The sequence below is a fragment of the Falco peregrinus genome, chromosome 9, assembly GCF_023634155.1.
Source record: "Falco peregrinus isolate bFalPer1 chromosome 9, bFalPer1.pri, whole genome shotgun sequence".
NCBI lineage: Eukaryota > Metazoa > Chordata > Aves > Falconiformes > Falconidae > Falco > Falco peregrinus.
The window spans coordinates 19,473,827-19,499,989 of record NC_073729.1 but is presented as its reverse complement, the minus strand read 5'-3'; the positions used below and the strand labels follow the sequence as shown (position 1 = coordinate 19,499,989).

Genomic DNA, 26,163 nt, shown 5'->3' with positions numbered 1-26,163 from the left:
CACCACTTACTCCTCTTTGAAAACCCTACAACGTGCTGCAACACTGTGCTGCGAGCATGTGGGCTCCCTATGTCACATGTGGGGCCAGGTATATTGCTGCTCATGTGCCACCTCCAGTGTGTGCCTAACACATGCTGTTGGGCGTCCGCACAAAATTAACTGATGGCCTCAGCTGACAGCCTGAGGGATAGAGGGGCCAGACATCTATAGAGTCCGAAATGAAACCTCATCTTTAACAAAATGACATTTTGTCTATGTATCCTACTCAGAATGAAAGCTGCCTGATCATTCATGAGGGCTTGAATACTTACCAGTGTTTTGCAGGGGAATTCATGATAGGAAGAAGGTGATTTTTGGTGTATTGAGAAATTTCCCTATGGTTGTTGACTTTAGCAGGGTAGTTCTATTTGCAAGTGCATTTTTTTTTTTGTTCCAGCTTTTCAGTATTTGAAGAAAAAGTTACATACAACAGAAATAGGGAATAAGAACAAGAGTTCCCTAGTTTTTACGACTTTGTAAATCTGAGAGGGGAAAAAAGTGGATCACTCTACAAGAGGATGGTGACAGTATAGCAAATGCTGTGGATTGTGGCCTGTGTTGGAATGTCAACATGAAATGAATTGTGGCTTTTGCAACTTGGCAGATATGTCTTGGGAAAGCTACAGTACGCCAATATAATGCACAGGCTGTCATTGGGATCAGACCTAGCACTTTTCAGTCACAAATAGTGGAGGCAGCCTTGAAATTAGGTTAAATGGGGCCGATACATGCTCGTAAATTCACCAGATTCTGCTTCTGGCCATGCCTGGCAGACAATTACTGTAGTAACATTGCTCTTCCTCACCGTTGCCTCTAAGCACATTTTTAGAGGCATGTCAAAGAAGAAAAATTAAATTACAAGGGTGTTCTGAACAAATTAGAGAATTGTAATCTCCTGTGGCATTTCATTTAGACCGACTGTATGCAAAAATGTTTCAGAGAGAGGAAAAAAAAACCCTGTAACACAACTTAGAAAATGGGTTTTACATTTCTCGTCTACAAAAGCCTGTAGTACAGACTGTTACAAATTATTTTGTCTTTGGGACTTTTCTCCTATAGCAGAACAGCTTAGCATTCAGTTATCTCCTAAGCAAATTTCCTAGCCTAACTTCAAATATCCTTTGTGTTTCTGTCTTAGGACCGTGTTTCCAGGAACTAGCAGTTCTGCGTAATCCAGTCATTTGCATTCTGTGCCGTGAGTACCCAGTGAAAACGTGTTGCCCAAAACCTGGGTTTCCCACATGTAGAAATTTGGGCAACTAAATAAAAAATAGACTGAAAAATTTGCACAAAGAGCTAGAGGAGGAGTTTGCAGTTAACTGCAATTCCACTTTATGATATCTTACAGAACAAGTGGAGCCCAGATGTTTTTAGTAAACGGCTTTCAAAACACAGTTGAGATCAGTGTCAAATTTCCAGACACATGATCAACCTTGGAGACAAGTTTAGGGTTGCTTTTGTGTTTACATAAAGTCTGTAAGCTGACTTAAACTGAAGTTTGTGGGTAGAAGTGCTGCATAACAAATATTTGACTGGATGCACAGTTTATCTTATTTACAGGACTTTGAGCTTTGAAAAAAGGTTACTGTATTTTTGTTGATGTAATATTCGAGCCATATTCAGCTGTCTGTTGCTCGCTGGATTTGGAACAGTTGTTGCTTTTGAACTCAGATCTGTTATTATTCTAGCCATTAAACTGGCATAGTAAGAAACAAGCATTTTAAAGCTAGAGTGGAATCATTTCTACAATAATAAATGAAACTGTGCATTCCTGAACATTCTGGCCTGTCCAAAACTACAGTGAGCACTCTGCTCGCAGCCAGGGAGCCCTCTTGTTGAAGGTCTAGCCTAAGTCACATGTTAAGTTGTTGTTCACAGACTTTATCAGCAAAATCTGGCTTCTGTTTTTACAAGCTCAGAATTTACTTTGTGCAAATACTGTCCAGTATCTGTATAAAAGTCATGTTTTCAGTCCACAGGAAGTTCACTGCCGTCATTTGGAAAGATCATGCACAAGAAGGGCGCAGGTAGACTCGGTATGAATGATATTAAAGTGGATGTAAGAGTCATGGAAACATTTAATAGCACATCTTAGGCCTTACTCGACAAAGTTCTTGCCAACATCAAATGCTCTTGCTGCATGGTGCTATACATGGCCCTGTCTGTGCAAACTTGCTGTAACCATGTGTCTTGCCCTCTTAAAACCCCACTCCGGGCTTCCAAACTAACAACTGTTTACCCTTGGCCCAGGCTGCAACTGCCTCAGACACACGTGTGTATACACACAGACACAGGACGTGTGCTGCTCTGCTGAGGTACTGAGGGCTGTGCAAATGCAGTCTTGGTGGATTTTTCTGCATCAGGGTATATCCTGACGACTGTACACCAGTTCTCTGACTTAAATCATCTTCTCTATATATGTGGAGACATTAATCAAAGAAGCTCCAATTATTTTTGCACACTTAAATTGTCCTCTCCAGCTGTCATGTGAGGAAGCTAAGCATTACTGTCCCTAAACTGGCTGATGTTCAGGTCTGTGCTCTGTGTATAATAGCTGAGCTGTAAACAAGAAGAGAGCTTGCTCCATTGTTTCTGATGGGATCTTGTCCAAGGGAAAACGGAGATTGTCTTCAACAATTTGAAGCTTGTGTAGGCAGATAATACCTTGACTTTTGCTGTGGGCAGCACAAAGCATGCCTCTACTTCAGACCAACGAAGCAGCTGAGAGCTGACATGAATTCAAAGTAACGCTGCACATGCACCCTGCTGAGAAGATGGATCAGTCCCTGCGTAGCTGTGATGTTGGTGTACAAAAGTGTACTGAAGGAAATAATTTGGATTACCAGGCTGGTTTTCCTGCATACACCAACATGTTTAATCTGTTGGATTTGAATGAGAAAGGCCAGGATCCTCCCTCTAATTCAGATAGTTTAATGAATAATGGTCAGGTGTGAATGACCTGTTAGCTACTGAAAAGAATGTGATAGAAAGTAGTGTGTGAAGCATTGTCAGGTGCAAAAAATGAGCTTGCAGTTACTGAATGTCAGTGATGGGAAGTCCAGATCAAGTATGGTAATGCTTTTAGCGGGCTTCTTCCCAAGAATGCTTGTAAATGCATTCTTCAGGAAGAAAGGCACAAGATAAAAGGTGGTGTAAATCAAGCCATAAGAAAACAGTATGCAATAAAGTCAAAATTAAAACACAATGTAACGGTAGTTTGAGTCAGTTGCACAATAAACAGAAAAGGTACGGGTATAGGTGAGCCTCAACTCTTCTAAGACTGTGCTGAACACTCTGCACCTTGGTCACCAAGACACCATGACACATGGCTGTACAACCCGGTGTTCCCTATTCTGGCCGCATGTATCTACAATATATGCACAATAATATGTATTGTGCAATTTGCAGCTGATCCAGAACATAGCATGTAGGAGTTCCCTAATCTTACTGACGTTTAATCATGGGTTGCACAGACTCTCCAAACTACAGAGGAAATACTCCTATTATTAATGGACTTCCGCTTAATTGCTTACAAAATGTGCTGTCGCACAGCCTTTTCATGAAACAATGTAATGAGGATTGGAAAAAATAAACAACCATATCTTTCAAGTTAAAAGCTGCTTGGCAACTTCTCCTAGTTCTGCATGTGCCTTTGTCGGTCACAGGTAAAAAGGTTAGGCGGAAAGAGAGCACAAACAGCAAACTTAACAAAAAAGAAATGGTTTAGGGTTTTGTAGGTTCAAGGTTAGTCTTTCCGGATTGCTGAAACATACCCTGCAATGAGCTGGCAATATAGAGTGTCAAGTTATACCAGAATCTGTGCTTCAGGACAACTCCTAATTTCTGGCAAGCCTACTCAGCCAAACAGAAGGTTTGTTTGAGGTACCTGCAAGCTGGTGAAAATACCACAGCATGCAAACAGTGATGGGAGGCCGCCCAGCAGTTAGAACTCTTTTTGGGGGTTGTTTTTTCCTATTTTTTTATATAAGCATTTGTGTGGGAGGAGAACAGGAGATTTCAAATGTACCTGGCAGCCTGCTGAAGCGATAGGTATGACCCACGTTAACTTACAGATCTTAATTACTTCTGATAGTTAACCGACGGAAGCAACAGAAAAGACTAAAACAAAGGAAGCCATAGGCTGCCTGTTCCTTCAGGTGTTCAGAGCACCTTGAAAAGTGCTGTTGTGCTGACGCAAGCCTGGCGCTGCCCTTTTCACACAGACACCCGTGCAGTCACGCATGGGAAATCATACATTACCGGGAAGGTTCAAAGACCAAATAAAACTTTGTAGAAAGGACTGGTTAGAGGAAAATTGATTTAACCTGAGTGTACAGGCTCAGTAATGACATGCTAACTTGTAATATTTCTGATGAATGTCAACATTAACATTGGCTTAGTAAAAGCCAAGGTTTTGGCAGCCCAATGTTACAGGATGATTGCAGTTTAAGTGGGACATTTCTAGGCCTCAAACTTGCACTTATCTGCTTAAAATTTCAGACACCAGAAAGTAAAAGAATCCAGTGTTCGTTGCAAGTAAATGACCGCCCAAATGGTATGACTGTAGTAACACTAAAAGCAGCTGAAATAATCATTATCAGAAGGCTGGTTTTCCCGTTTGACCTTTGATTTCTCAATTACTTATTATTTGGCATTGTGTTTGAACTGACTAGAGGCTCCTCTCCTAAACTTAAACCACCAAGCAAATTGAACATTTGAGGGCACAAAATGCTAGTTTCTCACCAACCGCCTTGTGCGTGGTGCCTCTAGTCATCACTGGTGCCAAATCCAGCATGCTGCCTTCCTCAAGTTGTTAGCCAACGCCAAAAAACATCACTGCAGGTGCCTGTTAGTAACTTGGAGCAACTGTGAAATGCAATGGGACCGTTCAGCCATGTTTGTCCATCCCTGTTTGCTTGGCTCATCAGGCTAACCAGGGATTTTCACCTTTATTTTAGTGCATTTCTTAGGAGCATTTTTGAGGCAGTCTCCAAAGGCAGGCCTGGTCACTGACAGAGGAAGTGTGAGAACTCACCAGAGTCACCGGCTGCTCTGCTGGGGTGGCAAACCAGAGCCATAGCTGCTGTCTGGCACCCAGCTGAGATTTTATACTGGTTTGCAGTCCCAGCTGCTACTTTCAGAGGAAGCAAAAGGAGAAAGAAGCCACATCCACCGTGCCATGATTGGAGAAAGAAGCCACATCCACCGTGCCATGATTATCTTCCTTTCCAACACGGTGTAACTTAAGCTGCTCACACGTTTGCCGGTGCAGTTTTAAAGCTCCAGCACGGCTTTTTGTTGGCGAGCAGCCGCGTTTCTGTCAGGGCCCTGGCTAGGCCTTGCCCCGAGGCCTGCTCCCGCCTGCCGGCCTGGGAGCCTCGCGCCCGGGCCGAGACACCCCCAGCCGCCGGGTCTGGGCAGGGGCGGGGGGTCGGCCTCCCCTGGAGGCGGAGGGTTGATAGTTTTGGGGTGAAAGGCCCGGCGGGGGGTGGGGGGTGGCGGGCAGGACCCCCGAGCGGCGGCCGCGGCGCCCTGAAGCGGCGCGCGCGCGGAGGAGGTGCTGAGTCACGCTGGGCCAGCAGGAGCGCGCGGCGGGCCCCGCCCCCGGGGGCTCGCGGCGGGGCGGCGCGCCGTGACGCTGCGGCACTATAAAACGGGCGGCGCCAGGCGGCGGGTGTTCAGAGCGCGTCGGCGAGGCGGAGCGGAGCGGGTTCCTGCGTCAACAGTGCTTGGACGGAACCGGCCGCGCTCGGGCCCGCCGCCCCCCCCCCCTCACCACCACCTCTGCCACTTCACCCTGCTGTTGCGTACCCACCGATTCGCCCCGTAAGGCATCGCCATGGCAGCGCCCCCTTCCCAGGTGCGCCAGAACTACCACCAGGACTGCGAAGCCGCCATCAACCGCCAGATCAACCTGGAGCTCTACGCCTCCTACGTGTACCTCAGTATGGTGAGCGGCCGCGGGATGTGGGCATGAAGGGAGGGGGCTGCTGGGGGGCGAGGGGGCGCTGCCGGCCCACCCGGGCCCGCTTGTGGTGGCTGGCGGCAGCGGGGCTGGGCCGGCCTCGGGGGCAGCCGCCGGGGCGGGGAGGTCTGGGCCCGCCCTGGGCCAGGGCCTTGCCGGGGTGGCGGGTGGAAGCGTCGCACCCTCTGTGTGCGGCCTGCCCGAGGGAGGGGGGCCTGGAGGGGCTTGCTGGGGGTGAAGGCGTAGCCGGGGCTGCCCGTGCGCTCCCCGGGCCGGGGGTGGCTGCAGCAGCCCCGGCTGCCCCACCGGCCCGGGCAGGGCGGCGCGGCGGGGGCTACGGGCGCAGCCGCGCTCCTTCTCCTCCCCCGCCTCTGGGCCCTTCCCGGCCTTCCCCTGGGGGTGGGGCGGCCGCCTGTGTTCGGTAGGTGAGGCCTTTATCTCGGGGGCGAACGTGGGTTACACGTTAACCGCTCGGGCCGTTGCCCTTGGCGGACTCGTTATCGGCGCAGCTCAGCAGCTCGCAGGCGGCTCTGCCCTTGGGGCTGGGCTGGGGAGCGGCAGCTGGCACCTGGCCCACAGGCGTTCTTGTCTCTCGGGCAAGGTTTTTTTTTTCGTTCGTGAGTTTTTGAAGTGAGTTGGTGGCAACCCGTGTTTTCCTTGGCGCTGCTTCCATGTCTCTCTTGGCCTGAGACCCCCCATGCTAGCCATAGCTGGGATGAGTAACTGGTCCCAGTGGCAGCGCTGACCTCTGTGCAGCAGTCTTTGTGCTGTAGACGCACAGGTCACTTGAGACTTTACGTAGTGGGATGCTGTGGCACGTAGGTGGAGAACTTTACAGCTTGCTTTCTGTGTTTCTATGAAGAGCTGAATCTAATGATGGTGGTGAATGATAGTGGTACAGAAGCACCAGTGTCTTGCCTTGAAACCTCCAAGCCGCTAGCTTAAGCGCAGAGAATTCTGTAGTAGTTCCTCTGGTAAATAACTGGCAGTTGATACAAAGCTTTCCATTGAATTCTGCCTAATGGCTCTGACCAAAGAACAAACAAGCTGTGTAATGGCTTCTAACTGCTGTTACTATTTTTTTGCTTTCAAAAAACTGATCTTGTACTTGCTGTTGAATATGTATTTTATTTCAATTTATCTTTTGTCTTTTAAATGTGATGCTTTTTTTTCTTTTCCCAAAAGTAGAAAGTGTACTACTTAATCTAATCCCTGGGAAGCCTAGGGAAGCATGGGAGCTTTATTGCAGAAGTACCTTAAAGTTCTTGGCCACCTTTAACTGGCATTGCAGGTCAGAACCTTGACTTGTGATGACTGCAAACAAAAATTGCAGCAAAGGTTTCTCCTTCTTGGAAAAGACTTTTCAGGTCTGCTGTGTTTTTAAGGCGTTTGAATGGTGCTCAGAAGAATATCTGTCTGTGAAGCATGGAGGGGGGGGTTGTATCTTCAGAACTGAACCACAAATTCTATGCTGTTCATGGTAGGGGGGTACAGGTTAAAATTTAATCCTAGTCAGGAAAACCTAACTTACTTCTAAGGAAAGAGTTTGCCACCCTGCCTTGCTGGTGTCAGGGCTGCTGCTAGCCTTATCTTGAACTCCAGCCACCTTGAAGTAGGGATGAGAGGAGACCTATCTGAAGTCACAGTAAGTTCCTAGCTTTGTATGGCTGCTGGAGTGAGGCCTGGGTTTTGAATATGAGTTCTTATTTTTCAGTCCTACTATTTTGACCGTGACGATGTGGCTCTGAAAAACTTTGCCAAGTACTTCCTGCATCAGTCCCACGAGGAGCGTGAGCATGCTGAGAAATTGATGAAGCTACAGAATCAGAGGGGCGGACGCATCTTTTTGCAGGACATTAAGGTGAGGAGTGGAGCTATGGGCTGTCTAAAGCAGAACTAGACTTGTCTGTCTCCAGACTGGAAGGGGACAAACTTCCCTGTGGGTCCTCTCCCAGGAGCAGCAGCTGACAGCAGATAAGCATACCAGACTGCTGCAGTCTGTGTGGTGCTCAGCCCAAAATCTAGAAATACTTGGTAATTTGATAGTTTGTGCTGATTGACTAAGAAAAAGCACTTCTTGTGTAAAAAGAGGATGCCTAGCCCTAGCTTGCTGTGGGGTAAGCATAACTGGAACACAACTGGTTCATCTGCCTTAAATGTAATGGCAAGAGTATTCTGTCTACACTGTTTTGTAGAGAACTCTTGATTCACTTGCCATGGGAATAGGAAACCTGAGATTTCTAATTGCTTGTTATGGCCCACTGCAAGATTTCATAGCACTGTTTTCTTGAAGTCACTTGAGTTAGTTTGGAACAGCAGAAAGTAAGCAGTGTTGTAGGGCCAGTTTAATGCAAGACAGCTAGTCACAGGAAAAACAGGGAATGAAGTGATGGGCACTTAAGAAGAATTCCCTTGCTTACTAGTAAGTCTGAGTGAGCTGAAGACTAGACTTGCCAGTGCTGGTGTCTCAGCTGCTTTGTTTCTGAGATCGTGCCTGCTTACACAGGCAGATGTTCAAGCCGTTAGGTTGTAACAGGAGGAGGAAGGCAGTAGGTCTGTTAGCTGTCTTGGCTACAAGAGCTCAGAGATCCTAGGGGATGGGGAGAGGTCTGGGATGTGGAGCATGCATTCAGTTCTGTTCCAAGTGTGCACTGTGTGTCTGCCAGGTAGATACCTAAATGCCTAAATGTTGTCTGAACAGGCTTTGAGACTGACTTAAAAGATTTTGTTCCCTAATGGTGCATGGGTACTTACAGAAAATACGGTCATGTGATTTTTCCCCTTCTAGAAGCCAGATCGTGATGATTGGGAGAATGGGCTGACTGCTATGGAGTGTGCCCTGCACCTGGAGAAGAATGTGAACCAGTCACTGTTAGAACTGCACAAACTGGCAACTGAAAAGAACGACCCACATGTAAGTGGATGCTGAAGCTGAGAATGTGGATGTGCAATGAGGGGGCGTGTATGTGTCTAGTTGAGGGGTTTAGGGGCTATATGTGTGTCCCTGAAATCATTAAAGATGAAAAAAGGGTGTGAACTAGTGATTCAGCCTTTCCAAAGGGAAGGGCCCAGGTGTCAGGCTATATGATGGCTATTTGGTAGGTTATTGCCATCTTCCAGGAGGACCAGTTGCAGTGTGTTGGGGTGGCTGAGGCCTGCCTGACAGAACAGTGGGTGCGTAGTTTTGTTCAGATCCTTCTGTTGCTCTTGGGAAGACAGAGCACTTGCATGAACAGCATTTTGAAGAGAAGAAATGCATGAAGCTGAGCTGTGGGAAGGGCTCGTTTCTGTGGGGGATGAGTTCTGACTTTGAATTGCTGGGTGTCTGTAAGGCTTTGTGTCATAAGGCTTTTTTAGCATAAAATTTTGCAGTTGCTGCTTCTGAATGTTAAAAGCTGTGATGCTTTAGAATGCAGTGTTTGAAACGGGTTCCTTCACAGATAGAAGTTATTGGCAAGGGTGGATTGAGGCTGCTTAGTATCAGGAAGACATCAGCATGTGTCTGAATCAGAGTACTCTTGAGAGTGTCCTGTATAAGTGAGGGACCTCTAAAAGAGAAACCACATAGCTGGAGCATTTTACAGGTGTAAATACTCATTCATGAATTCAACTGCTATGCAGTGGAGGCCTCTGAATCTGTTCAGAAACTTTCATGTTGCTTCCTGACCTACTGTTGTGCTTGCAGAGTTCCAGAGCAAGTGTGCCTACATAAGCCTGCCTCACTTTGGTCTTGTCCTGGCATTGCTGAGGCAAAACTAAAGTCTGCTTCCTCTCTGGTATCTTCTGCAGCTTTAAAACTGGCATCCTGTATCTTCTCCTTTCCCTAAAGAGCATTGGTAGGGTTTCAGATGCTGCTTCAGCAGGATAAGCCATGTCCAGGCCTAAACTTACAATTCTTGTCTCCCTTTCAGTTGTGTGACTTCATTGAGACTCACTACCTGGATGAACAGGTTAAGTCCATCAAAGAGCTGGGTGACCATGTGACCAACCTGCGGAAGATGGGGGCACCAAAATATGGCATGGCAGAGTACCTCTTTGACAAGCACACCCTCGGGGACAGTGACAATGAGAGCTGAAGTCTTGCCAAGAGCCGCCCTATGGGTTTCAGTGGGACTCCTACTTTACTGTCCAGCCATGCATGCGTTTTCAGTTATCTAGATAAACAGTTCTCACACTCTGTACCAAATATCGCCCCCCTTTTCTCTTGTGTTTGTGTATTGCCCTCCATCCAATAAAGTGACTTGGTTCAAGTTGGCTTTTTCTGTTTCTCTCAGGAGCGAGAGGCTCCTACTTGCAGGATTGTGCTCTGTAGTCTGTTGGTGACAGGTCATTTTAGGTTGGACATGGATGAAGAAATATACTAGAGGGATTAAGTTTTACTTGCTTAGTCTTTCCTTCCCCCTGCAATCCAGTGGGCAGGGAACTGCCATCCACTGCAGGAATTGCTCAGTGACTAAAGTTGTGTTTTAAATGCCTTTGTCACCAAAACTTGCTGTAAGGAATGTGCAAGGAAAAATTGGTCCCTGTTAATTTAGGTGAGGCAACTAAATTGATGAAGGGGAAATTAGTGCCTCACTAGGCATCATGGCTGCCATATAAATGGCACTACTCTTGTGTATGGAGAAAACATACAGTGAATAACAACTTTGAGCTGTGTTCTATTGTCAGGTTGGACTGCAACAGCAGTGTTGAAGGAGCTGCCTTGTCTTAGGAGCTGCAGCTGGTGGTGGTGCCATCTGCATAGGCTTAGCAACTTTTTGTAAGGCAGAGAGAGTAGACTGCTGTTGTAAAGGCAGTGGAAGGGATGTGGGAGATAACATTTTTCATGTGCCCCCTGTGATATGGGAGATGTGCAGCTGTTTCTGAAAACAGGAAGTAGGAAAACTGGTTTCTGTAAATTCCTATTGTTGCATGGAAACTTTAAAATGAGGAGATGAAGCGGATGGTCCTGGGACTTGAGCCTTGCTTTTATTTTCTTAGGGAAGACAGTAAAAACTCAGAGCTGTGTGGTGGGTGTCTGCTACCATCCAGATGATTTCTTATTTCCTTGAGTAGTGTCAAATTGGTGACAGATTTGTGTAACTTCAAAAGGAAGCAATGTGCTGGGCAAATACAGTTGATTGCAGCCACCTGTCTGAGTAGACATGTGCGCTGCCTTATTCCATTACTCCTCCAGTACTGGAAAACACCAGCTAGACGTGACTTTGGGAAGTGACATGACTTGCTTCAGTCCCTTACTTTCCCTGCAGTGCCTTTTCAGTAGGGCATGTGCTGCCTGAGACTTGTGATGGGTCTTGTGATGAATATTGATGTAAAGCTGAAGTTCCAATTCTTGCTGTGATGAGAAGCTAATATATAATAATATTAACTATATTCCTCTTCTGGTTTGGGGCTACACCTGCGCTCCAGGCTCTTTAGGTTGGTGCCTGCTGAGCTGTTGCTGTGCTGTGTCTGCAATACTTACTGCTCAGTCTTATTTGTTCTCTTGCTACAAATGTAGAGGGGCTTTTGTTACTGTTGCAATGCTGCAGGTGCCTGCTGTTGTACCTGAGGCCAGCAGCGGTGTGAACTTGGCGCTGCCTTTAGCCTCGGCCGGGCTCTGGTGGCACCTCCCAGCAGGAGGTGGTTTGGCGGTGCTGCCCTTTGGGTGAGTGCCAGTGTGGCCAAGTGTAAAGATCCTGCGATACTGCTGATGTGGCAGGTATCTCAGCAGACCTGTGTGTGCCTCTTGGGTCTGCTCTAGCTGTACTGATCTATCTGCTCTTCACACACGTTTTCGCTGGTCTCCGTGATCACCTCCATCAGCCCCACGTAGTCACCTTCAGCTAGAGAGATGCCAGAGTCGTTGGGGGATGGACTCTCTGCTCTTCTTTGCTCTTTTGTAGGGGGAATATTAGTGCTTCCATTTCCAGTATCTCTCATGTTCCTGGAAACCTCTGCTGGATGCTGGTCTGGAGTGCCGGTTGCATCTTCTAAGCTTAGGCTGCGAGCTTCAGGGCCTGTGTTTCCCTTGTGGGATCTCTCCAGTACGGGAGATGTGACAGGAGTGAATGAGAAGCAGAAGGAGGCACTGCCTCCAGGGGTTTTGTTACTGGGGGTGTGAAAGGCACCTGAATGCTCGGAACTGGGAGTGGCAGATGCTGTGTTCTCCAGGGTTAGCCAGGGTGGGTGGGAAGCTTTCAAGCTCTTGAGGTTCTTGAAACTACCCTGCTTCTCGTGGTCTGGGGACTCTGCCAAGAAGGGGAACTTGGGACTCTCTGATGCTGTGGACTGAGCTCCTGGACTTCCTGTGGTGGCAGCTTCTCTGCTTTTACTGTTAGAGTTGCTCTCTTCTTCTACTGTTAAAACCAGTGACTCAGGACCTTTGCTCCGATCTGTTGGCCAAATAAATGTTTCCCTTGCCCCTGAGCCAAGGGAGCTTTGGCTTTTATATGTATCACTGACTCTGGAAGGTGAGGAGTTGACAATGACGTCCCTAAGAGAAGTCGAGCACGCAGCAATACTGGAGAGTGCTGGGGGCTTCTTACGGCCTTGGCGTCTAGAAGGGAAAATCATGGGGATAGAGCTGATCGGTGTCTGTGGAGCACTGTAGAAACCAGGTCTCTCATAAAATGGGGTTGACATGAAGGCATCAAAGTCCCTTAGTTTCCTGTCTTCGCTGTCCCACTGTTCCTGTGAGCTGGAGTCTCCCCTTGGCTGGTTGATGCTGCAAGGGCTTCCAGACTTGCCCATGTCTTGGTACGTATAATGGGAGAAGGGGGATGTGGGGTCTCCTCGCCTGCGCAGCAGGTTCATCCGGGAAGAGGACCTGGAGAAGCTTGGCGACTGGACGCCGAGGAGCCGGCCCAGGTGTCCCAGTAATGGTGTGGAGTGGTTGGCCTCCTCATTCTCTTTAATTTGCTCCAGAGGCTGGAACTCCATCTCTTCTTTCTGCATGCTGGGGAAAGGCAAAATAGGCTGTTACACAGCCACAAAAGGAGGTGGGTTCTGGTGGAGAGGCTGGCAGCAGAGGGATTGCTGCTGCCAGTGGGAAGCTGCTCTCTTCCTGTATCGCCACTGGATATGTTAGGCCCCCACAATAGGGATGCTCAGAGGGGAGGGGGGAAAGAGGTCAGAGGCATCCTTTCTTTGGGAGGGTTGGCTCTTGGCTTTGGATGAGCCTAAAAGTACCTTAGAGCAAGATTTCACAGACTATGGGGGAAGATATTACTGCTCGCTCTTCCTCCTCAAGTGCAATATCCTGCACAAGGCCTGATCCCAGGTAAATGTGGACTGTTAGACAGCCTGTGGCTGCACTCACTTGATATCAAAAGTTGAGCCAAGGAATGATGGTCGCTTGTACTCAGCAGTGGCTGCGGTGTAGGGTGGCTGGGGATCAGGCTCGTTCCAGTACAGGTCCTTCTCCAGAATGGGTAAATCTTGATGCATCTCATCCACTGCCATAAGGGAGACCTGCAGGGGACAGCAAGAATGTCATACGGGGTGAATGGCATTCTGTGTGTCTATTACCAGTGGGCAAAGGGATGCAGGGCAGGAGGAAGTGATGTAGCACAGGAGCGAGGCAGGTGGCTGGGTTTGCTGCGTGGTTTCATGTCCCTTGGGTTGTTTTTCATGCGGAGAAATTTGATTAATTGGAAGGAAAGTGATGCTGAAAGAGACAGGAAAGCAATATGCTTACTGGGACAGAAGGGCTCAGTGTTAAGAAGGGCTGAAGGTGAAGAGTTATTGCGTGGAGGAAAGCAGAGGAGGCAGTTCTAGGTATGGACACAGCGTGGAAAAGCTCGGGAGAGGCAGGAATGATGTTGTTCAAAGGTAGTGAGGGCAGGAAACGAACAGTCTGGATCCTTCGTGTGTGCCAGAGCATGGACTAAAGCTGTAATTGGTCTCTGTACAAAGACGGGCCAAAAGCCCTGTCTTCTCTGGTGTGTGGGGGTCTTCCTGGTCCAGGTCTTGCCCCGTGTTCTTCCTGGAGCCTGGAATGTCTCCTTGGGAATACTGAGCTGGATCCCTTCACCCTTGTATTTGTTGAGAAGCCTTACATTTTCCTCCTGCTCTCCTAGCTATCTCTGTCTGGAGATCCTGGACCACTTTGAATGCAGCCACCGACAGCTCAGGAAAGCGTGAGGGTGATGGGGACTGCTGCTCTGCCCCAGATGGGCACGGGGGGTGCAGAAGAACTTGGTGACTGCGCTGGCAGGGCTCTCTGAACCCTCAGGTGCAGTCCTGCCTCAGTGTTCCTCTGCAGGTCAGGCTCACCTGGAGGATCTTGCCTTCACTTTACCTGCAGGTTCCTGTCGATGAGCCAGTTGGTTTCAAAGTCGTCATCGTCTTCCCCAAAAGGGTTGATGAGTTGCTCAGCCACCTGCATGTGGAGAACACATAGCAGAGGTCATCGTGGTTGTACCTGCCCCTTTCCCTGCAGGGATAAGGCCTGTGGGGCAGTCTCGAGCGTGATGTCCCTTGAGTTTAGAGCAATGCTGCTCCTCCCAAAAAGTGGTGGGTTAAAAATGGAGGCTTTCCAGTGGGTGGGAGACTGGTATGCACAGGTAACTGCCCCTTGCTCACATAGCCCTCCTGCTGCTGTGGACCACCACTGCGGGTAACGTGTAGCCTACTGCTGCTCTTTTCCCCCAGACTAGTCAGGACTAAAGCTTAGGGAAAGGTGGAGCTGATCTCCAGGGTGAGACACTCAGAAACTGAGGTCTCTGCAATACCCTTGGCCCCTGATGGCTTCCCATTTGTATGCCAGCACTTGGCACCCTGCCCACAGACCGAAGAACACAGCTGGTCCCTGGTGAACCAACACTGGGAAAAACTCTTGGCTAGGTCAGATTCTAGCTCCAGACATAATTTCTTGGACTTACCTTTAACCAGCCAGCATAGAAGAAGAACTGCAAAAACGTAAAGACGGGCACAAAGAGATCTAGTTCATGGCCGGGATAGGCTTTTTCTGGATCCAGGAACTGCCGCCCGATCAGGCAGGCCAGGAAGAAGCTGTAAACAGCCACGGTCACCACCTGGGAAAGATGCCAGGGGACACACCAGAGGAGCTTGAGTTCTCACTTGCTTTCCCAGCATCTCTTTTCAGTTCCACCCCCCACATCTCCAAACAGCGGCAAGCTGCTGCAGAGCTGCTGGCTCTGTAGCCTCGTGAAAGCCTTGGATTCACGTATGACAGGCTTCTCCTCTGCTTTTTGCAGGAAGATGCATTTCCACTGCAGAAAGCTTTAAAAATGCCCTTTGCCCTTTAGCTGTTACATACTGTTTTTCATTCCATGCTGTTCCTGGAATGACATCTGTGTAGGCGTCACAGAAAGCCAGTGGCAGAAGAAAGCATGTGACAGCCTGGGTGGAAAGAGCTTAAAACAACTGACACATGGCTGCATGGCTGTTCTGCTGCTGAAGCAAGGGGTGCTGTGAGCTCCTTTCATTCTTTTCCTTGTCTTTCCTGAAAGCTGTCTTGAGCCTCTCATGGCTCAGTCCATGCTGGCAGGCCACATCCAATTTAATTTGCAGGGGAGGGACACCCTGGCAGTGCTGCGAACTCTGAACTAGCTTCTTCCTTCCTGGTCCTCACATTGGGTCTTTTTAATATTTGCCTGCTCGCCTGCCCAGATTTCAGGCTACAGTGAGCTTTGTACTTCTCTGCGATCACAGGACCAGGAACTTCCCCTTTTCAAATTAAAAGCAGCTGAGGCTCTCGCATGGTTTCTTGATGTAAGGGGGTTCAAAACAAACACGCAGCACCACGAGACTGGTGAGCTAGCCGTGCTGTTCCTGGCAGGGAACAGCACAGGGCTGTTCCGTGATGGGCAGGACAGAGAGTGCCTGGAGCAACAGACTTTGCATTGTGGATGGAGCCCGATTAAAAAAACGGGTTGTGTACAGCAGAGGGGGCAAAGGCATGCTATGATACTACTTTTCCCAATGTGTTCCCCATTAACCTTCAGCACTGCTGTGTGAACAGAAGCAGTTTCCATTTCATGGTGGGGTGCATTAGTGTTACCTGAGCAGCTGGATTGTGTGAGACAAAGGAGCAAGCTGGTGCCAAAGTGTCTGTCTGGGTTTATATCGAGACCGCCATTAAACACCGGAGTACACGCACACCGCTGCCTTTCACACACGTGGCATAGCTCCACCAGAGCTGCCCTGCCTGCTGGAGCAGCTTTGCTGCCAGACAGATCTCAGCTCTGATGGGTAGGAAGGGACTTCTTGAGGGACATGCTCCCTGCAGGGAGTGGGTCAGTGTGTATCTGTGTTTTCCGCGGCACGCAGTGTGGCTAGTTACCCCTGGTGTTTCTGTGGAGGTGGCTGTGTCTGAGCTGGCGAAATAAGGCTGGGCTGGGCTGCTGAGCTGCGTGTGTGAGAAAGCCGATGCGTGTAGGTGGGGATGAGGGGTCCAAGTGTACCTCATGTCAGCTTGGCCCCTGTGCGACTCAGGTACGGGTGTAAATGGGGGTGCGCCTTGTAGCAGGGGGCAGTGTACACAGGCAGGCAGCAGAGCAGTAGTTGTGGGGGGTCCCTTCTCACCTGAGTGTAGACCAGGGGGATGCTGATCCAGTCGTACCCATAGAGTCGCCCACACTGGCTGCGCAAGGTGTTGAGCTCCTGCAGTGGGGAAAAGGAATGGCCTGTCAGCGTAACTTCGCATCTCCTTGCTGGGGATGCTGAGCCTCTCCGGCCCCATCGCCCCTCATCGCTCCAGCCCGTTCCCTCCTGCTCACACCTCCTCTGGAGGGGGCTGCCCAGCCAGGACTCCTGCTTGCTGGCTGCCCAGCAGAGGCTCGTGCTCACCCTGGAGGAACTCCTTGCTGCCTGGGTGTCTCCGTCTGAGCCCAAGATCCCTTCCTAGCTCACTTCATAGCTGAGTTCATCTCCTCACAAAATGAGCAGCGGGCAGGTTAGGCAAAGAATGTCTCGGGAGCATCCGTTTCTCTCTCCTGACTGTATACTGAATCTGGATAAATAGCCCAGAGGGAGATATCTCTCTCTGGGCAGATGAATCTCACTCCAGGCAACAGAAACAATGTGACTTTCTCTGCACATGAATATCAGAAAGGATGAGCTGCTCTGGACCTTTTTTCTCTGCAGCTGGGCAAGGATCATTTCCAGGGCTTGTCTGTGGAGCATGGCCTGCTTCCCATGACAATCTAAGAATTTTAAATAGTGAAGTTTTCTACAGGGACCTTGGTTGTTGGGGATGCTTTTGACCTCTTGGTTTCTTCCAGATACATGCTTCCTTGTGGTTTTTTCATCTGTACCCTAGAGACCTCCACTGGCCACTGTCGCTGGCTGGTCTGAAGCGTGGGAAGGCTGATCCAGGACCTGCTGCATGGGTGTCTCCCTTACCACACCTAGATGTGAGTCTTGTGTTCCTCCCGGTCCCACATTTGAGAAGGATGTTGCATTCCCCTTGCCTCTAATATATGTGACATTGCTACCACGTCAGCAGGCCATGAAAATCTCTGTTCTGTCACAAGCTAGAGAGTGGCAGTGGGGGCATTTCCCATCAAAGTTAGTGTAATGTCCCCAGGGACAGGCTTGGCTCACTGTCCTACCTCACCATTCCTATTCCTTGCCTGACTCTGGAAATCCCCATAGTTCTGCCCTGGGGACTGGATGAGAATCTCAAACAGTTGCCTATTGCCTCTGTCGCTCACATTCAGGATGCCTTGGAGCAGCACGCTGTCCCGGATTCTCCCCTCATTCCTTGCCTTCACAGCCAGATTGGAGAACCACACACACGGGATCCAAAACTTGTTGTGGGGGGAATTCAAGCTCTCAAACTTCTTGTGCTCTTCTGGTGTCATGAGGCCTGGGTAAAAAAAGAGTAGATGGGAGAGGGATGGCTATAGAGGGCAAAAGGAATTGATCTGGTCTGAAATGAAAACATCTAAATCTCAGGTGGTCACCTTAGCTCTCCTTAAAAATCACAGGAAAGACTCAGACACTCAGACTTTGGGAGACACAAGGGAGGAGGACAAGTCGTCTTGTTAGAACAGTGAGTTACAGAAGTGTGAGAGGCAGGCTTTATTGCCTTTCACTTTGGATGTCTGCAGCATACCCGACCAGGTCACAGTCAGCAGGGAGATAAAGTACTGCTGAGGGTGCAGTTGCCCGGTGTACGCAGACATGTGTTGAGAATGGGATAACTTGTGTCCTAAAATTGCCTGGTTCTCTCTCTGGATTGCAAAGGGAACCCAGTTGACTAGGACAGGTGCAGACATCTCCCTTTGGGCAGAGTGGGAAATGTCCCTTGAGGAGCATCTTCAGAGAGGATTCAGGGAGCCCAGCAGTTAAGGTTGGTGGTCTGAGGCTCCAGTTCCCACCTTCATGGTGGAAAACTGTTGCCCTGAGGGAGGACAAACCACTTGGCAGAGGTCTGCTTGTGCTCTGCTACAGATCTGTGCACAGGGTCACTCACTACAGAGAGCTCTTCTCTTCCCATGCACACTTCCAGTGCAGGGTGAGCAGCTCCTGGTGAAGTCACTGCACCACAGGCATCCGAACCTGGCCAGCCAGAGCTGCCCTGTGACCTGCAGCGCATCTACATTCACAAACTGGATCTCAACACTCTCCTTACACAAAATATTGGGGCAGAGACCCTGCATCTTTCAGACAAGCCTTCCAGCCACTGGTAGGAACAAGCATGCTGTGCAAAGGGGAAACATAAGCAGTTGATTATTTCAGAAGAGCAGAGCTAGGGCACGAGCAGATGCTTAGCACCTGCTGCAGACATCAGCTGAGCACATTGCAGCACTATCCCATCTCCTGTCCGAAGAGCACGTGGCCCTTTTCAAGGCTCTTTGCCCTAAAACCAGCAGCGAGGTGCTGCTGTCTGCTCGGTGTCAGAGCTGTGCAGGAGGCAGTACTGGTACTGACCTGCCCTCACGACGTGCTCCATGCTGGGGAAGCGCTTGTAAACAGCAGTGCTGACTGAGCGCAAGATCAGCACGCTGCAGAGGTTGCTGTAGCGCATGAGGGTACGACGCAGGAGCCGCCCATACTCATCCTCCCCGTCCACGTTGCAGGAGACCAAGTTCATGATCCGGTCAGGCCATGGGATGCTCTCGTACTGAGCCCACCAGCGGGACACCACCAGAGCCACGTAGAAACCTAGAGGTGAGCTGAGCAAATTAGCCATCCTAAAGGAGTGGGAGGTGTAAATGCTGGTGTATAGGAAGTCTGGTAGTGCTTCTGCAGGGATGGGTGCAGGCATGCCTGGAGGGCAATTCAGATCTCCATGCTGATGTTAAGAGTCTGGGTTTCATGGTTTATTTGGTGCTACTTGGTGCCTGCCCTCCTGGCAGAACCCAGAGCACGCTCGTACAGCTGACAGCTGTGTGCTGGGGGCGTAGCTCACAGCTGAGGTGTGAAACCCTGTATTCTGCCTGAGGGGTTTTACAAAGGCAGAGGGAGGGACCTGCTCAGTGAATCTTGCCTGCCTGCAGACCTGTGCCAAACCAGGGTCCAGTGCTGTCCCTTTCCCCTCTCTGTGTTCCCAGGCAGAGCTCCTTACCCAGCACAAAGGACACAGGGATTAGCTCAGCATAGCTGTTGCAGTAGAGCGCCAGCTTCTCAAACATCAGCCTTTGGCTCTCACTCAGGATCAGCCTAAAAGGGAGAAACAGCAGCATCAGCCTCAAAGAAGAGTCTATGCCTTGTTGGGCCTGCTGGGACAGGAATCTGGCCAGGGAAGCCAAGGATGGGTAGTCACAACACTGCTGCGCTGTGAGGCTGGGGATGGTGTGAGTGAACAGCCTGGGACACCAGCCCACCTCCCCAAAACACCCTGCTGACCAGCCCAAAGGAGCTCGAAGTGGGCATTGATGGAGAGCGTGTGGCGAGTGATGCAGTTTAATGTCAGGAACCACCCCTGTTTTTCTCAGGAGAGTGCTGTGGGGTATCCAGCATTTGACAGAGAGCTTGGATGTGCACCATGGTTCACTTAATATCCTGCAAAATGTCAGTGTAAACTCTGCTCTTAGGTGAGTTCCTGCTTCTTAGAGCTGCTTCCCTGCCTCTGTGCTGCATCTGTGATCGAACCAGCGAGGCGAGCTCCCTGTCTTTCCTCATCAAAACAAGACCAGCTACAGAGTGCCGATGCCTGATCACAGATCTGTGGTCTCAGAGCTGATGTCTGCTCTCAAAAACGTGCCCAAATTATTGCCTGTTGTGTAAGGAGGGAAACTCTCTCCTAAAGCTCCCTGCTGGGGGCCATCTCCAGTATTGGTTCAGTCTTGGTCTCCACTGATCTACACATTACTTTTCTGTAGGAAATCATCAAATCCAACTCTTCATCCCGTGGAAGAGAAACCGTGTTACTTCCCAGGGCTGAAAAAGGAGATTTCTCAGTTGCTAAGCCATATTGGAGCAGTGAGGAAGGACCTTTCCTTTCCTGGCCAGCTGCTCCTCCCCAGGATCACTATCCCAGTCCTGTGTTGCTCAGTTGTCCTGCTCCAGGGCAGGCTGAGAGTGAGGGGTGTGTTAATGTCGGGGTGTAAGGATGCTTACCTGTAGACAAGACTGATGGTGAAGTAGAGAGAGATGAAAATAAGGAACTCAGAGTAAAGAAGTTTGTAGATGCTTCCTTTCCATTGGAGCAGGAGCTGTGAGAAGGTGCCTAGGCGGGCGTCAGCCACACGGTTGGTGTATGTCACCGTCATCACAGATCCTAGTGGAGATGCAAAGCGAGCAGATGTTGAAGCTGCCAGCTAGCTTGCACAGAGGGAAGAGACACGGACACCTCAAGTGTCCCAGAAAGCAAACAGGAAGGAAGGAAGGAACAACGAGCTGAGATCAAAAGACAGGTAAGATGAAGTCAGTGACATAGAGAACTAGGAGGACATTGATGGTAGGCAATTAATTTGATGACCTTGCCATCTTTTTTCTGCCTTCGAGCTGCATGTGAGCTGGTTACAATGATAGAAAATACACTTTCTGGTGGAGCCCTTGGTTTCAAGCGTTGATTGTCAGCAGTCAAGCGGGGCGGGTTGGTTGGAGAGGACAAAGCCCACTTGCCACTCCCTCCCACAAAAGGGAGTTGTTTAAGCTCACTTCTTAGGGTCACAGACTCCAAAGTTGCTTAAGCCATTTATTTTTTTCTTATAGTACTTTCTTCAAATATGTTTCTGTAAATCTACTGTTTGGGAAGTGTCTTCCTGAAATACTGCTGGGGGGGAAAAAAAAAAAAAGCCCAAAGGAAAGCAAAAACCCCAGAAATGAGAGATTTCTTGGTATTGATCCAGATGAAGGTAGCCCTGGAGATTTGATTGGTTTTGTAGCACTTGCCCAACAAGTATAGCTGTCTTTAAATTTGGGCTGAGGGCCATATCCGGACAATGCTGGTCCTAGTCCTGCAGGCAGAACAGTCCCCCCTGTTAGAGAACGGAGGGATGGAATTTGGCTCACAGAGCACGAATACGAGCAGCTCTGCCTCCCCTCTCCTTCAACCATACGTTGCACAATAAATCACACTGGATCAAAAAAGGCATTCAGGCTCCTGAAATGCTTCCCAAACATGCAGGATCCCCATTGCGCTTTTTCTAGCATAACCTTGGATAAATCTTTATCATCAGTTAATAATCAGACTCACATTCAAATAATCCTGAATTTGAAAAAAAAAACAAACAAACCCAAACCACCAGTGTAATCCATGCCAGGCAGATAGGTGAATGATCCCTTGGTTTATAAATAATTATCCAATGTGAAACTGTTGGTATTTCTAATCTTAACGAGTTACCAGGTTGTGACACAGGCACTGCTGTTTAAGAGGCAATGATGTTAATAGTTATGGAGCCTTGGGCTTTCCCTGAATGGTGGAGGTAAAGCAGCACTTTAAGGGACAATTCAGCTGCTTTGTAGCAGCAGCTGAAAGCAGGTAAGCTTGTGTCCATGCTCTTCATTTAAGCATCTTGGTGAAAGACCTACACTTAGGTGGGGACCAACTCAAGTCCTGGTGAGCTGGTGCTGTGAAGAAAACCAGCAAAGTCTGTTTTGTTGGTTACTTCAACCAAATAGCATCTTTATCCTGGCTTTGGCTTTTCAGTGCTGCTCCTCCTTTGGGTTTCCCTGTCGTATCTCTCCCTGAGGCCCCTCTCCCAGGTTCTATCGAAGGAGCAGAGCTGGCCCCTGCCCTGCCAAGGGCTCCCCAGCTGCACAAATGCACCTTTCACTGGAGCCTCGTGCACATTCATGCCGTTTCCATATGATTGCTAGCCAGTGCAGAGGACTTGGAAGAGCAGTTTTTAATTGCCCTGGAGACTGCACACGTATGGGCTATACAGGTGAGAAATGTATGCAAACACCCATAGATTCGTTGGGGGCTGCTTACAGAAAGCTGGCCGTTTTCTCTATGCTTTGGGTCTTGAAAGTGCTCAGGGAGACTCTTTGTTGTGTAATTCAAATACAGATTCACTTTTTACCAAACATGGAAAACTTCAACTCCTGTCCATGTAAATAATGGATGGCACCCATCTCTACACAGTTCTGCTCCGGCACAGGATATGGGGCTTTTCCCAGTGCTTTTTCCTCCAGCCCTGAATGATGAAGGCACTTCCCTGCCCACCTGCCAAGCCTGTGCGGGACTGCCCCGGGATGGCACTCAGCAGTTGGCACACTCAGTACCATTTGGGGTCGAGGTAGGTGGCGGGAGGCGACTCACCGCAGCACCGGCTCTGGCACACTGAGTCGGTACGGGGAAGAAGAGCCACGTCCTGCGGCACCCACAGAGCCTGCTCCCCAGGGAGACCCTGCCTGAACCCTCCTGCCTGATCCAACCGGACTCACCATTGCACCTGAAGGTCGACCGACACCAGTCAGACCATGGGAATCCACAGCACCCAAGATTCTGCAGCACCAAGGCTGTGGCAGGTGTGTTACCCACCACATAAGAAGGCAGACAGACATGAGCAGCTAGCGCAAAGATGGAGAAGAAGCAGACAGAGTGGACAGATGGAGTGAGATGAGGTCACAGGTAGGCAGGAACATAGATCTTTGAAGGAATCTATCTGCTCTTGGGAGGACTAGATACTTACAGTCATGGGCTTCTGAGCTGCGTTGGAGGCTGTGGAGGTTTGGTCCTGCATGTGTCCTTGCGGGGTCCTTTGTGGCCCACGCCACGGCCCGCCTCCTTGTGCCCCCTTGGCTCATGGGGGGATTGAACCTGACCGGCACGGTGTGCTAAGGAGCCTGAAACCCACTTGGGAGCTGCAGCCGGTCACTTGATGCTGTAATCCTTCCTCATTACAAAAGAGACTCTGTTGTCTTTTGCCCTGTTCCCTTCTAATCTTCTGAGTAAGCCCTGCGTGTTTATAGAGGCGGCTGGAGGAGGGGGAGGCAGGGCTGGCCGCTCCGCGGCTGCTGCTGCTAACTCCTGGCACAGCCGTGGTGGCTGCCAGGAGAGAGGCATTTTTCCTCTAATTCTTTCCTGTTTGGTCCCTTTCTCTGTCACAATCTTAACAGGAGCCCCAGGAGATTAAGTAGGGCTGGAATTTTCCACAAAGGCTATGAAAATGTGTGGCTCTTGGGGGCTGCCCAGCTCTCTCTTCCCTGGGGAAGCTCTTGGCTCCTTAGGTTGGTGGAGCACCTGGTCTGTGCTCTGCCTGGCTCTTGTGTGATGTTTCTCTGTCACTCCTCACTGTCTCTGTTGTCCCTGGATGAATTTGCCATCTCTTCCAGCTGTGGTTTGGATGTTAGGGGCTTCCACTCTGCTGCTCTCTCCCTGAGACTCTTCCCATGTGTTCACTTTCTTTTCTGCATGCTTGCTCCAGCAGTGCTTAGGGGCTGTCACAGCTCTTCCTTGCATGCCACCCTGGGAAACGCTGGTCCTTGCCTTTGTCCTCAAGCCCCCACCAAGAGAACTCCTTGCCTCTGTCTCTCCAGGGTCCTTGGTCCCTTTTCTGCTCCCAAGCTGCTCCTTGCAATTGTGACCATCCCTCTTTTCCACCATCTCCTGCAATCTCTCCTGCCAGGTCTTTAAGGCATTCCCCTTCCATGAGGCTGGGAATCAAGATCCTTTCTTACCAAATCGGTCCTGCTGTGGTGTGCATCCTTCACTGTCAGCAGGCTCCTGGGTAGCCACCCTGGGCCCATAGGCACAGGACTTCATGTAGCCCACGACTCTTCAGGAGGACCTCCATGTCCTTCCACCTCCTTTCTGCTCATTCTGTTGGGAAGTTGTTTCTGTTGCCCAGGTAATAACATCTGTCCCCTAAACACCTGTATTTCCTCCAGGCAGCTCTCGCTGAGCTGCTACAACATTCCATGACCTGGAGACAGGGAGCTGGTCTTGAGCCAAGCCACAGCCCTGTGTCACCACCTGGGCCCAACTTCAGAAGTGTGCTCTGGATTTTTGGAGGCTCTAGGCCAGCGTTGTCCCTCGGAGATGTACTGACTGTGTTATCTGCTCCGTTACAGGGCTGGACTTGCTGTGCGGTCCCTGAAACTTTGTACCTAAGGTCTCAGCTGCTCCCGAAGGGGCCTTTCATTGCCAAGGAGCATGGGGTTGGGACAGGGTCTCCAAGTGACTTGAGATCATGATAATGTCTTGAAACATCAAAAAGCTATGTGAATGGGGGCAGGAGCTGGGAGAGCACTGGGTAGACCCTCTCTGAAGGCAATGTGGTCCATGCGACAGCACTGTTCCACGGTTTGGTCCTCCCCTTGCGGGAGGTATCCAGAGAGAAGGAATTAGTGGACAGGCAGGCTGAGGCAGTTCCTGAGGGTCTCAGTGCCTGAATCCTCATCCCCACACGTGGCAGGGGGACAAAAATGGTTCAGGTTAGGAAGCTGTTGGGAGTGGTTTGGGTCTCTTTGGGGGGGACTCTTAACATGAAAACCTCAGATGCCCTGCCCTTTGTGGAAGGGTGCGCTGGCATCTGGGGGACTCTGCTGCCCTCCTCTGAGAGCAGCTCAGCTGGCAGCTCGCGTGGTTCAGAGCTGCTGTTGGGACAGCATGAAATATTTGTGGAATTTAATATGAAAGTAAATAACTGAGGGGCTACCAGCCTGGCAGCGCTGCTTGGATCTTTTTTCACATCCCCTGTGGCTTCAGTGTTCGCAGGACTTGAGTAAGATGCCGGTCTGAAAGCCTGCCTTGCACAGGAGCAGAGGAGGAAGCACGGAGGTGGTGAAATCCATCTTCAGTCTCACAGCGCTGGAATCATTCTCATTTTCTCCATTTTACAGATGTAGAGGTTGACTTACCGTGATGGGAAGTGAATCCCGCCTTGGGAACCCCAAAGGGCCACCCTCTGTGCTGAGTTAGCTGCAGCTCTCTGGGAAAAGCTCGGTGCCCTCCTTGCTGTCTCCCAGAGAATAAGAAGTGCTTTTCTGAGAAGGACACCATGGGTCCCGAAGCTTGGTGAAATCCCTTTCCCTTCTCTAGTTTTAGTGCTGAGATAGACAAAGAAGCAGCTGGCGTCAGGGGTGGCTCTCAAACTGGTGGTCTTCCCTGGAATCTGGTGTAATTAAAAAAAAAAAAAACAAAAACACAAATGTGGAAAGTATCTGAGGAGGTGCTCTTTTGCACTGACAGGATTCCCTCTGAGGTTTGAGCTATCCGTGAGTGTTTGAAGAGGATACAGCAACCCTCAGTCCTTTTTTGAGGACCCCCATACTTCTTCCCTTTACGTTGCAGAATTCCTCACTAACTGCACCATCCTGGGGGGGCTCTGAGAGCTGGGGACATGCTAAGGGTGCTGCCTGTCCCCCACTCGAGCTCAGTCTGGTAATTTCTTTCTTCAAGGACTATGTGCTGTTCTGACATAGGGAGGGTGTAACTTGCTTAGAAACTTAGAAGTTTCTGGTTTGGATACACAGTGACCAAATCAGCCAGCAGAAAGGAAGATCTTCCTAAAAAGCTGACCGGCAATCCCCAATTCACTCTGAGTTTCCCAGCTGCTCTTCTTCCTTTTCCATCTGGCATCTCTCCCCCTGGATTCAGGCTGAACCCTACCTTCAAAGGATGCTGCTGAGCATGAAGGTTGCTCTCTATCAGCTGCCTGCGGCTGAGAACCGGCAGGAACAGCCGTGTCTCTGGTGGCTCTCTGCTCAGTGCTGTGATGTGACTGCTCCTAGCAGCAGCCACACAGCCCTGCTGCCCCAGGCTAGCCCCCGTGCCCTTCTGGCTCTCAGGAGCTGAGCATTACGCTTTTGCA

The 26,163-nt window shown here is 49.9% G+C and overlaps 2 protein-coding genes and 1 long non-coding RNA gene across 3 annotated transcripts; 2 read left to right on the top strand and 1 right to left on the bottom strand.

Annotated features, from left to right (window-relative positions):
• Positions 1-5,672: 5,672 nt before the first annotated feature.
• Positions 5,673-10,254, top strand: LOC101910956 (ferritin heavy chain). The gene is made up of 4 exons (XM_005243432.4): positions 5,673-5,989; positions 7,719-7,865; positions 8,793-8,918; positions 9,916-10,254. The coding sequence occupies exons 1-4, from the start codon at positions 5,879-5,881 to the stop codon at positions 10,078-10,080; spliced, it is 549 nt and encodes a 182-aa protein (XP_005243489.1). The 5' UTR covers positions 5,673-5,878; the 3' UTR covers positions 10,081-10,254.
• Positions 10,255-10,950: 696 nt separating this feature from the next.
• LOC101912179 (bestrophin-1) lies at positions 10,951-19,641 on the bottom strand. The gene is made up of 8 exons (XM_005243438.4): positions 19,524-19,641; positions 18,887-19,120; positions 17,665-17,819; positions 16,535-16,612; positions 14,869-15,021; positions 14,286-14,366; positions 13,305-13,456; positions 10,951-12,941 (listed from the first exon to the last, which is right to left on the bottom strand). Exons 1-8 carry the CDS (start codon positions 19,639-19,641, stop codon positions 11,744-11,746), a joined length of 2,169 nt encoding a protein of 722 aa, XP_005243495.2. The 3' UTR covers positions 10,951-11,743.
• On the top strand, positions 16,626-22,498 carry LOC114013865 (uncharacterized). The gene is made up of 4 exons (XR_003557117.2): positions 16,626-17,364; positions 19,036-19,126; positions 19,510-22,290; positions 22,416-22,498. It is a non-coding gene; the product is annotated as an uncharacterized LOC114013865 (long non-coding RNA).
• The last annotated feature ends 3,665 nt before the right edge of the window (positions 22,499-26,163 follow it).

Excerpts from the sequence above, each read along its gene's own strand:
- LOC101910956 (XM_005243432.4), top strand. The coding sequence starts at position 5,879 with ATGGCAGCGCCCCCTTCCCAGGTGCGCCAGAACTACCACCAGGACTGC. Across the intron at positions 5,990-7,718 it reads CCTACGTGTACCTCAGTATG|TCCTACTATTTTGACCGTGA; the intron begins GTGAGCGGCCGC and ends CTTATTTTTCAG. Across the intron at positions 8,919-9,915 it reads CTGAAAAGAACGACCCACAT|TTGTGTGACTTCATTGAGAC; the intron begins GTAAGTGGATGC and ends TCTCCCTTTCAG.
- LOC101912179 (XM_005243438.4), bottom strand. The coding sequence starts at position 19,641 with ATGCTGCTGTTTCTCCCTTTTAGGCTGATCCTGAGTGAGAGCCAAAGG. Across the intron at positions 15,022-16,534 it reads TCCCCCTGGTCTACACTCAG|GTGGTGACCGTGGCTGTTTA; the intron begins GTGAGAAGGGAC and ends CATCTTTCCCAG. Across the intron at positions 12,942-13,304 it reads GGCTCAACTTTTGATATCAA|CATGCAGAAAGAAGAGATGG; the intron begins GTGAGTGCAGCC and ends GCCTTTCCCCAG.